Source organism: Prosopis cineraria, unplaced genomic scaffold (assembly GCF_029017545.1).
Source record: "Prosopis cineraria cultivar Desert tree isolate PC_DT_omini unplaced genomic scaffold, ASM2901754v1 PC2, whole genome shotgun sequence".
NCBI lineage: Eukaryota > Viridiplantae > Streptophyta > Magnoliopsida > Fabales > Fabaceae > Prosopis > Prosopis cineraria.
The window spans coordinates 44926664-44940391 of NW_026555333.1; the positions used below are offsets into that span (position 1 = coordinate 44926664).

A 13728-nucleotide genomic window follows, 5' to 3' on the forward strand; every position below is an offset into this window, starting at 1 on the left:
CGACTTCCTGGAAAACTACTACACCATGGCCAGAACGACAACTAGAGTTCACGGTCGAGGAGTACGAGGATTCCTGATAGGTCTAGCAGACAAGTTCCTTAGAGGGCTCTACGACCTTGGAGAAGAAGGTGTCCCTCACAGGAGTCCCTCCTATGGGGTGCTTGCCCTTGGAAAGGACTATAACATTCTGGACAACCATGGATGTGTGGAGAAATACAACAACGTGGCTTTGGAGTTCAATGGGAAGTTAGGTCAGTTGGTGAAGAAGCTGAATAAATGAGCTTCCTGGGTTTCAGTTGATCGATGCAAATGCCTATGACTTCGTATTGCAAATTATCACGCAGCCTTCTCGTTTTGGTAAGATCTTTTCTTAATTACATCTCTTTTAATTTGCTGCTCAAGTAGCTAGCTCGTAGTCTTTCTAATCTTAAGGATTGGGCTGAGAATTAAATAATTTAGTTCTGTGGTTCCATTTCTAGGTTTTACATAGAATACAATAGCATATATTGTACGTAGAATCCCAAATGATGCCTTTGATTTTGCTGGCTACCAAGCTAGTTCAGTTAGTTCATGCTTCTTTAATTTTGCAAGTAAATACGCCCTCCTGTCCTTGCTAATTACAGGACAAAATTAAGATCCTATTCGGTAATTAATATGAAGCAAATTAAAGATGTAGTAGTTAATTGTTTTTCTAATATTGCCTGCCCATCTTTAATTGCACCAATTGTAATTTCTAGACATGCTTTATTGAGGTCATTAATGTTAGTGAAAGGTAAAATTGGAAAGTCAAACGTTTTTTACAAATTTAAATATATTTACTGAGTATCATTTTTTAAGAAATTAAAATTTGTTGCCTTTATAATTAGAAACGGAGGAGTATGGAATACTCTCTCTAGTTCTTATTATAAACCAACACTTGAAAGTTCTTTTGGATCCTTAATATAACAAAAAGTTAGAATACTTATTTTATTTTCTAATTTTACCCCTTATTTATTTATATGATTTGAATTCATAGACCACAATTTAATCTCTTCATCCTATTTTATAAAACATTCTTTGAGATGATTTGGTGTTTCAAAATATAAGACATTTTGAAAAAATATAAATTTTCATAAATGATGATTATTTTAATATTATTCTTTATTATTTCACTCCTTAAATAAAATTTTTCCCCTCCTATTAAAGAAGGGAATTTTGAAAGTTTATAGAAAAATTAAGATTCTCTAATTATATTTAATGAATTTCAATGTATATAGAGCTTTGTTAGAAAAATGTGGTTATAATGTCAAAATTGAAAGGTACATACTGCTTGTTTAACATTTTTAGGATTAACTACTATTTTTTAATACATGTAAAATGGTTTAAGTTCACTTTATACTCTTTTCAGTCCTATTTATAAGGTGGGAAGAAAATTTTTTTAGTCTTATTTATTAGTCATATCATTAATATTTACTTTACTTTAAATTTCTCTCCTTTACCTTCTATCAAATGTTGTTGAGAGAAAGTACATTATGAAATATATATACTTAATAAGGGCAAGTTTTAAGAACTTATTAGATTTTTAGACATAATTCATATTTTTAATTTTTTTCATAATTATGATAATATATTAGAAAGTAACTAATAAATGATTAAGAGTTAAGAAATACTTTCTCTGGATCATAATATAAGTGTCTTTTAGAAGCACCCTTCGATCTAAAATACAAAACATTGGGGTAATTTTATGTTTTTTTATAACCATTTATACGTTTTACCTTTTTTGTTATTTGTTTTTAAATTTACATTTAAAAAAATAAATTTCAACTATTATTTTTCATAAGCATGAATTAATTGCTAAAGAAATATATGGCGTTCTGGAAAGAGTATTAAGAAACGGGGGAAGCCCTGATTGAAAGCTGAAAGTTACTTGAATCTGAGACAGCCATTTATGGATATTAAATAAACATTGATGTCTTGAGTCTCGAGATTTGAAAGCACACCAAACAACAGAGCAAGTAATAAGTGTTGAGTGTTGTTTGTTTGGGCAGGTTTTGAAGATGCGGGAGTGGGGTGCTGTGGAACAGGCAGATTTGAGATGGGTTTTATGTGCGATCCAAACAGTCCCTTCACTTGCCCTGATGCTAATAAATACGTATTCTGGGATGCCATCCACCCTTCTGCCAAAACCAGTCAGCTTGTCTCCAATTATCTCATTCAAACTCATCTCTCCCAGTTTCTTTGAGCTTATTCTTTCCATGGCTTCCCTAGCTCTCTTCATACATATTCATAAACCTTCATCACCAAAACCTCTTTTATATATCATTGCTATAATTATTTTAAATGTGATTAAATTTACTGTATTACTATTAGCTTTTGATTTTGATGCTTAATAATTTGTTGTTTGAAAAGATATCCTTTTCTCCCTGAAAAAACATGGAGATGTGCAATATTTATTGTGGCATTTATCTATCGTGCATTATATTAACAGTCTTTTTTTCCCTATATTATTTTATTAATGATCGGTTGGACTATGATCGTTCTATTAAATTGTGAACTGGCGGTATTTTCAATCAAATTTGATTTAATCTCGGGTCTGGTTTTCTTAATATTAACAAGGGATGTTAATTGTCACATCATGGTAACTACATGAGCAAGACATGATGCGGGACGTACAGATTTCATAGTTTGATTATTATTACAGTATTCGCGGCATAATTTTTTGATCCGTACAAAGAACGAACTTTCTCACTTGTATGTTGGAAGTGACAGGATTTGATTGTGAATAGATGTTATATTCGGAGGCCAATTAATTAAATGGGACCCAGGGAAGGGGAATTAGTGGTTGATATTCAAAATCAAGAGCGAACAAACGACTAGAATTTGATAACTTGGGGCCCCCACACGGAATCACGACACGACCTGGATCACGGGTGAATGGCATCAAAGAATGATCAAGTTCATCATTTGGAGAAAACAAAGCTGAAAAAGGGCGGGAACGCACATGAATCTTGTGCGTACGGCTTGAAGAAGAATCAACAATAGGGACACCACCAGACTTTTTGATTCAAGGGTGCGTGGCTTGCATGAAAAAGAATCATGGGGATAATGAGTTGAGAACACGCATCATCAGCACAGCTTCGCCCATGTTGAGTTCTTGCTCTTCATCCTCAATGGCGTCACCACTCGCTTCCTAATAAGCATGCATCAAACAGTACATGTATCAAGCTTAGTGCGTAGGTTGGAGTACTTCATTAATTAAGAGCAGAAATTAAAGGAACAAGAAGCGTTTGGATTCCTTACAGTCACAGGAGGGAGGTTGAGATCGATGTGAAGAGGCTTTGATTGCGTTATTAATATTTGGGAGAGAGTGTGACGAAGTTGGGTGATGAGTGTGTGAAACCACACGGACTCGTAACCTGCTATTGCTTTCATGGCACTGGCTCTGCAGGAGAACTCAGTCTTGGCTGCTTCGGAAACTCCCAGACGCTGCATGTACTCCACTATCACTTCATTCATCTCTCCCACTCTCTCCTCTCTCTCCTGATGACCCATGTGTGTGTGTGTGTGTGTGTTTGTGTGTCACAAGACGCGAAACTTACATTCAGGATTTGATTAACGTTAGCTTGAGTGTCCCTTTTATAGCAGCCGAGGCAACAAGACTTCATTGATGTTTGCTAACGTACGCTTGCAGCGTTTTGAGTTTAGAGACGATGGTCTGTCGGGGGAATAATATAATAATGCCAATTTTTCTGACACAAGAATCCAAAAAAAGTAACTTCATGAGTTATAATTCCAACTTCACATCGTCCATTTCACACTTTCGCCGCCAGGTCCCACAACCACGAGACTATTATAAACTCGCTAGTCCCTTGCATTATTGTACAGGTGTTCACGGGACGGGACGGAATCGAAATACCCCCGTTTCACGTCCTATTTTAAAAAAAAGATTGAGATTAAATTTTAATCCCGTGTTTCATCCCGTCTCAAAAGTTGTCCCGTCTAGTTAAGAGTTGGGATGGGACCGGGACAAGATCAGGATGTCCTGCTGTCCCGATAAATGGAATAAGATCAAAAAAAGATTTGGATAATAACGTTTATTAAAATTTTAAATTATATAATTATTAATTTTAAAATTAAAATAACACAAGTACATAAATAACAATAATTTACAATTGATTATTGAATTATATTAATCACAACTACATATTATAATAAAAAATACAAGTGATCTTTATGTTATAAGATTAGTAACAACAGGCAAGTCAAATACAACATCAAATAATTGTTCTTCTACTTTAGTGAAGATGTACTAAGCTAATTACTCTTCTAAAAATAAGTAAGAAATATGTTATAAGTAAAAGTTATTAAATAAATAGATATAAGAATAAATTATATTAATATAATTAATATATTATAAAGAAAGATATAGCCATATTTAACCCATGCTATTAAAATTATCAATATAAAAATACTTTAGTTTTAAATAAGAATTGCAAGTATTAAAATTATAATTAATATAATTAATATAAGTATAAATTATATTAATATAATTAATATATTTAAAATAAAAAAAATATATATAATATTCGGGACGGGACGGGACATCCCGATGGTAATTCTGTGTCCCGTCCCGTCCCGTCCCGAACCCTTTTCCTGTCCAGTTTCGTAAAGTCCCGTCCTGATTATTTTCGGGTCAGGATAAGACCCATCTAGATATGATCGAGATGATATCGGGCCCATCGAAACGGATCCAGACTGAACATCCTTAACATTATAAACTGTGCTCGGATGCGTGAATGCCATAATGCAGTCATACAGCTGTGGATTATTTGGTTGTTAAAAAAAAATAAATGAATTAAAAAATAAAAATAAAAATGGACTAGATTATCATCTAACTTGTGATAAATATGATAAAATTTGATATCATGTACCACAAATATAAGAATCACCATACCCTTAACAATTTTTATGAAATAATTTTTTTTTTCTTTCGTAAACATGACTGACTCATCTTCTTTTTATATTTATTATCTATTTATTTTCAATCCATTTTACCATCTTCTTTTCGAACAACGAGTCAAAAGTTCAGGTGACACAATCCGATATGTCTTGGATAACTAAAAGTAGAATTGATTCGAATGATGATATTGCAATGGGATGATAGATAATGATTGCGTGATATAAATAGTAACTTGACCTTATTATTTTATTAGCATTTGATCCTACTTTGCTTGAACTGGAGTGCTCTTTACTTTTCAAAATATAAATAATCGGATGATCTGTGAGTATTATTTATTACCATGCTATGAGTATAAGATTTTTATATTTTGTTGGATGATCACTACCATGTGTGTGTTATATGTTATATTTCCTTGTTATTTTCTTGTCAGAAGGGCCGTTGTTAAATCTCAAATGATATATTGAATGAATAATAATAGGTCCATTTATATTGCAGACAAGATATTTAAACTTTTAAATTGTATAACTTTCAGACGATAATTGATTTGTAATTGTGTGAACGATATTAGTAACCTATCTTTCAAAGAACACTTGTATGATTTGTGTAAACAGTAGTAAGACAACGTGTTAAATGTGTGGCCAGATAAGAACATAGGTCAAACACATTAAAAGCTACAAACCAATTCAAAATTTTCTTACTTAATCAATTCCTTAATTACTTTATTGGCGGTGGCGCCATTGATCTTCACTTCATATGGAGTCATATCAATTACTCATCGCTTTGCCTATGCATGCATGGATGTATGTCACTCAAGCTGAAGCTTAATTATATTTAGTAAACTATTCACGATCATGATTACGGTTTGAAACACGTTTTAGTAAGTACCATAATCACCGACAAAGCAAAAGAAAGTACCGTGTGATCTTTGCGACTTTAATTTACATTTCACAGCGCCATTTTCCTCGTAGTGTGTACCGATTCCTGTTAACCCAAATATTATGTCAGTAGAACTTAAATTACCTTACCAGATGAAAGATGAGAGAAAACACTGAGAAATTTGAAGATAAATTAAATAGAAAATAAAATCCATAAATTTAGGTAAAAATATATACATTTAGAGTAGAAGATAAAATAAAACGATATATATATACAATAAAATAAAATATGGTTAGATTTTAATATATTTCAAATTATCTTAGAGTTTCTTTAAAATCAGTCTTGTATCTGATAGTATTTTTAATATTAAGAAAAAAACCAATAAATATACCTGCCATTATGCTATGATAAATTTAAAAAGCCTTATTTATTCTAATGTACGCGCTTTTGCTCTCCTTACACCAAAAAAAAAAAAAAAAAATTCAAAAGCTCTAATTGAAATCTTAAACCTATCCTAGAGCATCCACTCTCTTTCTTTATTTTCTCTCATGCGATCATAATTTGGGGTATTCATGGAATGGGATAGAATGGAACCGGACTAGGCCAGAACCCTATCTCATGTCTTGTCTCAAAAAGAATAATATGAAATATATATTTAGTTTTCAATTTACATTCACCAAATATCTATTTTTAAGAAGTAACTATTCGTTAGAATTGGTAAAGTTAAAGTACATCGTAAATATAATTTGAATAGACTTTTGAAGCAAAACAAACAAACCCTAAATTTTCGTCATGTGTTTTATCTCTTATCTTATTTGGGACTAGTAATGGACAGGATCAGATCAAGTAATATGGATAAAAAAGACAGAATGAAATGGAAATGGAGAACTATAAAAAATTAAACAGCTAACTAAGAAACTACTAGAGTGATAATAAATGACAAGAGATTGAATTGGCAAAAACAGACAGCTCTTGCTCTCGCAAATTTTCTATAATTATTTATAATGAATATGAAAAATAAATGGCTGATAACAAGGTCGATGAATGGAGATCTGACTCAATTAGTAGCAATAATCAGCGTGAATACAAATATAAATGCTCTTAATATCTCTTCCCAAAATGCCTTTCTATGTTGGGAATAATCTATGCTTTGGCATGTTGGAAAACAATCTGCCATCCCTCGCGAAGCGAATGATGAGAGACTTTCTTAAGAAGATCAATTAAGCTTAGGAAGTATAGATTTGACCATTATTTGAGTAAAAGTTTAAGAAAATGAAATGAGAGTTGAGATTTTTTTGGTGGGATTTGATCATTAAAATTATGTTTAATATTACACCAATGGAATCACGTTGGGTTTATGGTATGGCCTTATGCAAAATTGGAAATCAAAGGGTAGAGTGTCATCCATCTTTTGTTTTAAATAAGGTTATCAAAACCAAACCAATTGGTTTAACCAGGAATCGGCAAGGTAGCCAGTCTAGAAGCAAGGCAAAAGTGGGGGGAGGAAGAATTGCTGGTGAGCAATCCAAACTGGCACTAAACCGAGGACAACCAGAAGAAGCGGCAGATCGTTTTAATGATCCAGGTGGTTCACATTTATTTATTTTTCCTTCTCCCCAATTTTCTAAAAACAATATGGCTTTGTGTGTTTTTTTTTGTTTTTTTTTAAAGAATGCGAAGGGACCAAAAGGGAGGCTATCGCACACATCTCACACTTAGGTACCCTAATTCCTAAACCTAAACCCCATCCTCAATTTGCCTCTGCTCTCTTTGTGCATTGGTTCATCTCCATCTCCTCTTGCGATTGCAGCTAAGCCTTCCTCTTTTTGAAGTTTGACCGTCCTCATCATCGTCCCAACCTAGCTTGTCATTCGAGATTCATCGTCTCAAGTTGTCATTCATTGTCTCTGCTCATTCATCCTAGCTCTCTTCATTGCTCTGAATCTGTCTAGTCTCATAATCGCCTACCTCTTCCTTGTTATCAACACGCCAAAGTTCCTTGCTTTTCTCTTTTCACTTTAAACTTGTCAATTAGTGAATGGATTTAGCTTGTTAAATGCAAATGGGTATTTAATAATTAACGAATGATTAACTGTTAAAATATAATCTACATTTGTCTTTTTCTACAATCAACTTCTTTCAAATTTTTAAATTTGTCAATTAGTGAATAGCTTTTTGTTAAATGCGAATGAATACTTGTTAATTAATAATAAATATTTGTTAAAATATAACATATACTTGTCCTTAGTTTCCTACAACCAAACTCTTTCAGATTTTTGAACATGTCAATCAGTGAATGATTTCTTATTAAATGTAAATAGATAATTGTTAATTATTAAATGATTATTTATTGAAACATGATCTACATTTTTTTTCTTCCTACAACCAAGCTCTTTCATATTTTTAAATTTGTTAATTAATAAATGACTTTTTGTTAAATATGAATGGTTACTTGTTAATTAATGTATGACAATTTGTTACTTAAAAAGAAAAGAAAAGAAAAACATGGGTATCATAGTCTTTCTCCATCTAGAATTATTTTCAAATTAGTCTCTTAATCCTGCAACAATATTTTATAATCTTTTGATTCTTTTTTAATATCAAATATTCTCAATCGTCTTTGAATGATATTTTCAAAAAAAAAAAAACTTTATAATTCATAAAAACCAACAAGCTCTCCACCGACAAACACAAATGGCAAGCCAATGAGCCATGATGTACTATATATTCTAACTTTTACCAACATGCATTAATCTGGTTTCGTCTGCACAGACTTTTAATGGAAAGGGCACTGACAAGACACACGAAATACAAATAGAGACAACACGCGACTTTTTGATTCCACACAAGCGAATCGTGAGCAATCATGGAGAAGATGAGTTGAGAACACGAATCATCAGCATAGCTTCGCCGCTAATTTCTTGCTCTTCATCCTCAATGGCGCCATCACTTGCTTCCTAAAAAAGCATCCAACAGTACAGAGGTTGGGACAACGTAATGAAGAACAGAAATTAAAGGAACAAGAAGCGGTTGGATTGCTTACAGTGAGAGGCAGGTTGAGATCAATGTGAAGGGGCTTTGATTGTGCTGTTATTTTGGAAAGAGTGTTATTAAGTTGGGTGATGAGTCTGTGAAACCACACGGACTCGTAACCTGCCATTGCTTTCATGGCAGTGGCTTTGGTGCAGAACTCAGTCTTGGCTGCATCAGAAACTCCCAGACGCTGCATGTACTCCACTATCACTTCATTCATCTCTCCCACTCTCTCCTCTTTCTCCTGAGCCATATATATATATATGCGCTATATATATAAGCTATATATCTCCTCACAAGACGCAAAATATCATGTAGATGTGGGTACGCTCTTTTATAGCAGCAGATTCGCACTTGTGAGCCAACAATATCTGATTGATGTTCGTTAATGTGAGGACCTAACGAATTTAGGGACGATGATTGTGGGCGCAATGTCAATTTTCCTGACAAGAAAGAATTAGAAAAAGAGTCACTTTTTGGATTGCCAGAATTCCAACTTGGGTCGTCCGTTTCACACCCTCGCCGCCAGGCCCCACAAGGACATTGAAGTCAAATTGTATACTTACTCCGAATTATAATATAAGACATTTTGTTTTAAAATTTTATTTGATTTAAAATTAGGATATTAGATATTTTTTTTTAAAAAATCATATACTAAAATTTTAATTATTATTATCAAAGCTCTTATATAGAATATTTAATGAGGATATAAATAAAAAGATGTGAACTTTTTAAAAATTTAAGTTTTCAATTAACATTATTTATAAATAATAAATTGATTAATTATAACTTATATCATAGTTTGGAGGAGTAATATTAATCATATCCAATAAACTCTCTCTTGTATTAACATGAAACTGTTTGCTGATGCTACAATGCAATTAAAACATCATCTCCGTGACGCAGCACGATATCGTAGATAACTAATAATAGAATGGCTTCGGGTGATGATATTTCAATGGTACAATGATCGATCATGATTGCTTACTTTGGTTCAAATTATAAGACGTCCTTTAAAAAAAATTTTAATTTTAATATAAGACACTTAATGAAGTATTAATGATTATATTATAGTTTTTCAATATTACCTCTAGTTTTAAATTTTATCTTTGTGTATAAAAAAATTATTTCTAACTTAGCCTTTATTTGTAAGGAAGGGAGACACACGTACCCATGCACACATACAAGTTGTCAATGTTGGGTTCAAATCCAGATCTCTTCCAAGTTTATTACACTTTGAATAAAGAATATAATGCAAACTTAAAAGAATTATTTAAATACAGGTAAATTAAAAGTTTATTACACTTTGAATAAAGTTAATAATTTAACTATCTATCTTTTGATTTTAATGAGGTAGTTAGATTGGTGTCTAGAAACCTGAGGGAGTATATAGTAACTTGACATCATAATTTTATTAGCATTATTTCAATTATTTTGCTTGAACTGGTGGAGTGCTCTTTGCTTCTTAAAATTATCGGAAGATCTATGAGTAGTATAATATATACTCACTTTGAGATGTGAATTTAACATTTTTATATTTTGTTGTCCCGACACTACAATATATATTTCCTTGGACATATAGGTCCTGAGTTACCTTTCGTTCCGATCCTTTAATTTGCACAAAACCGAAAAGATTATAAAATATTCTTTTAGGATCACAATATAAGATTTTTCAAGAAGTCTTGTTTGGTTTAAAATATATACAAGATATCAGGTAGCTTTTGTAATTATTTTACCAACCATATCTCTATTTCATTTATTACTTGTTTTCTTAAAAAAATAATGCATTGTAATTTTAATGATCATTATTAAAATATTCATATAAAATATTTAATGAGGATACAGTTTTTTTTACCATTAATGAGGATATAGTTGAAAAAAGTAAAAAAAAAATTAAGACAGAGACCTAATTTTTTAGAACTGTGAAGTAATTACTATTCCCTCTATCCTAGTTTATAAGACAATCTTAAATAAAATACATATTTTAATAAAACTTATCAGATATATTTTATAAATTTATTTTTTTAAGACAAAAATATAAACATTAAAAAATTCTATTTATTTAATAATTTATTTGTAAAATAATATTAAAGAGAAAGAATATAATCAAAAAATAATATTAAAAAATATCATTAATTAAATTTTATTTTTATTAAAACATCTTATTCATTGTCAAATCTGTCTCAGAAGAATGGTATAAATTGGGAGAGAGACAATGATTTCTTTTACTTTGGCCAAAAGAAGTATTAAAGTCTGATTTGTGTAAACAGTAAGAAGAAAAGGGTGGGATATTGTCTGATGAAAAGCTATAAGCCAATTCAAATTTTGTTTCTTAATTTGCACGAAACCGGAAAGATCGAAAGCATTACAACTGATCATATGCATATAAGAAAAATTTATATTTTTAATTAAATTAAAACAGGTATGTTTTTTTATAGATTATTTATTTTATAATAAATTCTTGTTATCAATATTGTTAAGATATTAAGATCCATATATTTTAACTTGATTAGATAAAAATATATTGAATATATAAGATTAAATGTATAAGTCTTGTCTAGCTATATATATCACTTGAAAATACTTACCAAAGTCTAAGAGAAGTAGGTAAATCATTGATATTGTTTGAAAAAAAAATTATATCATTTGGCTTTTATTAGATGTATCATATTTTAAAACATTCATCTCTCATATATATACTCCCTCCATTTAAAAATATAAGGTATTTTTAATCGAATTTCATCTCCTAATAGTATAGTTACCTATTTTCAAATTAACCCTATCTTTTCATATTTATCCTCTATTAAATATCCTACAATAAATATAAAGTCATTCATCAATAGGGGCATTTTTAAAAAAATAATGATTACATCTCAAAAATTAAGGCATTTTTGAACATACAACTCCTAACAAAATGCCTTATATTTTTAAATGAAGGAAATATATATATGCAACCCCTTGCCTTTTTCTTTTTTAGAATAAACTCCCTTGCCTTACTAATGAAAAATTGTGAAAGAATAAAATTAAAATGAGATAATTAATAATATTCCTTTTCATGCAAAGTGACCCATGAAAGGATTATATATTTCTCATAATGAATGACATACATAGGATCCGAGGAAAGCGCACGCTAGTAAGGCAAATTAAGGCTAAGCACATATATATAATTTGCTTGAATTTAGATTCAATGACTGTAATTAATACAGACATTGAGTACTTATACTATCTCAATCATTAAAATATAAATCAATAATTTAGATAAATTTACTCATTTATTAATCTTAAGTGAAGTACAAATTCGTAACTATTAATTTAAATTTTAATGGTTTAGATGGTACAGACATTCAGGCATTCAATATGATGAATCATAATTGCTTACATATTTTTTTTCTTATTAGAGGTAGTCTAACCTAAGGCATGCAGTCGGGTATTAAATATAAACATTCTCGACATAAATCCAAATTTTGATTTATTGTATTATGCTGCTAGTGGCAGTTGGTGGCTAAGCATCTATTTTAAGTTATTTATAATGTTTAAAATTCAGCATTCATGATTACAGTTTGAAACATGTTTTAGCTGTAAACCATAATCACGTAATATAATTATAAATCACCGACAAAGCATAAGAAAGCAGTGTGATCTTAGCGACTTTACATCTCAGCGCGCCATTTTCCCCAAAGCGTGTGATCATTTTTGTCAAACTAATATTATGAGAAATTTATCCCTACTTTCGTGTTTGAAATATTTTTCATATGTATTAAAAAAAATTATTTATTACAGTTTTATTAATTAAAGAAATAAATATTACTCCCTCCATTCAAAAATATAAAACATTTTTTAAGGAGTTAGATGTTAAAAAATGTAAGGTATTTTTAATCTTTCGAGGTGTAATCATTGTCTTTATTTCAAAAGTGCCTCTATTGATAGTGACTTTATATTTATTATAGGGTGTTTAATAGGAAAAAATATGAAAAGATAAGATTAGTTTGAAAGTAGATAATTATTTTATTGAGAGGTGAGATTTGATTAAAAATGCCTTATATTTTTTAATGGAGAAAGTATTATAAAAAAATATAACCAACGAGAACAGGGGAGGACTGATGCTTCGTCATTTATTCAAAGACTATCATGCTTTTTGGGTCTCTGTCTTTAGTTTGTGGGTCTTTTATTGTAATTTTTTATTACTTTTTGTAATTTTTAAAGTTTTTTTATCATTTTTTAATCAATTAATGATAATAATTAATTTTTATTAATGATAAAAATGAGATTGTATCATTTTTAAAAGTTGAAGAGAAATATTCCATAAAATAATAAGTTTAGAAACCTAGATATTACTAGATCTATAATTTAATGGTCAATTTACTCTTTCATTCTTTTAAATTTGTAAAGATCTTATTTTACATTTTAATAAGAGGATATCTGTACACAACTAAAAAAAATTCAGAGAAGTTGGAAGACGTTTGATCTAGACCTTTAGCTTTCACTTTTATACGTAGACCTTTAGTCCCTTTCCTGTCTCTTGCTCCACCGCCATGCAATATAATAGTTTACAAATTCACATGCGAGTTGAACGTGATTGAAGGTCCTAATGCTGACATCAATTTTTTTATGTATATTGATTAGTTTTATTGATATATCTCAAGTAAATAAACAGTATAATTCACACTTTAGAAGATCCATTAATAACCTCAAAACCCAATAATTAATTAAAAAAACCAACAAAGAAACATGCTGGCCGCAGTTATATGGTCGAATTTAAACGAATTCGGGAGATTAAAGTTATCAACTCAATGAAAATTAAGAGCAAAAGAGTATTAAAAATGGCAACTCATAGTAAACAATCAATATAATACATCTATAAAAAGATGTTGCAAGTTGTG

At 30.5% G+C, this 13728-nt stretch overlaps 1 protein-coding gene and 1 pseudogene across 1 annotated transcript; one reads left to right on the forward strand and one right to left on the reverse strand.

Annotated features, from left to right (window-relative positions):
- The window catches only part of LOC129302807 (GDSL esterase/lipase At2g42990-like), a 2493-nt pseudogene extending 270 nt beyond the window's left edge, over positions 1 to 2223 (forward strand).
- A 605-nt stretch (positions 2224 to 2828) lies between these two features.
- On the reverse strand, positions 2829 to 3553 carry LOC129302008 (uncharacterized). Its single transcript, XM_054940671.1, has 2 exons — positions 3280 to 3553; positions 2829 to 3169 (listed from the first exon to the last, which is right to left on the reverse strand). The coding sequence occupies exons 1-2, from the start codon at positions 3529 to 3531 to the stop codon at positions 3074 to 3076; spliced, it is 348 nt and encodes a 115-aa protein (XP_054796646.1). The 5' UTR covers positions 3532 to 3553; the 3' UTR covers positions 2829 to 3073.
- Between the last annotated feature and the right edge of the window lie 10175 nt (positions 3554 to 13728).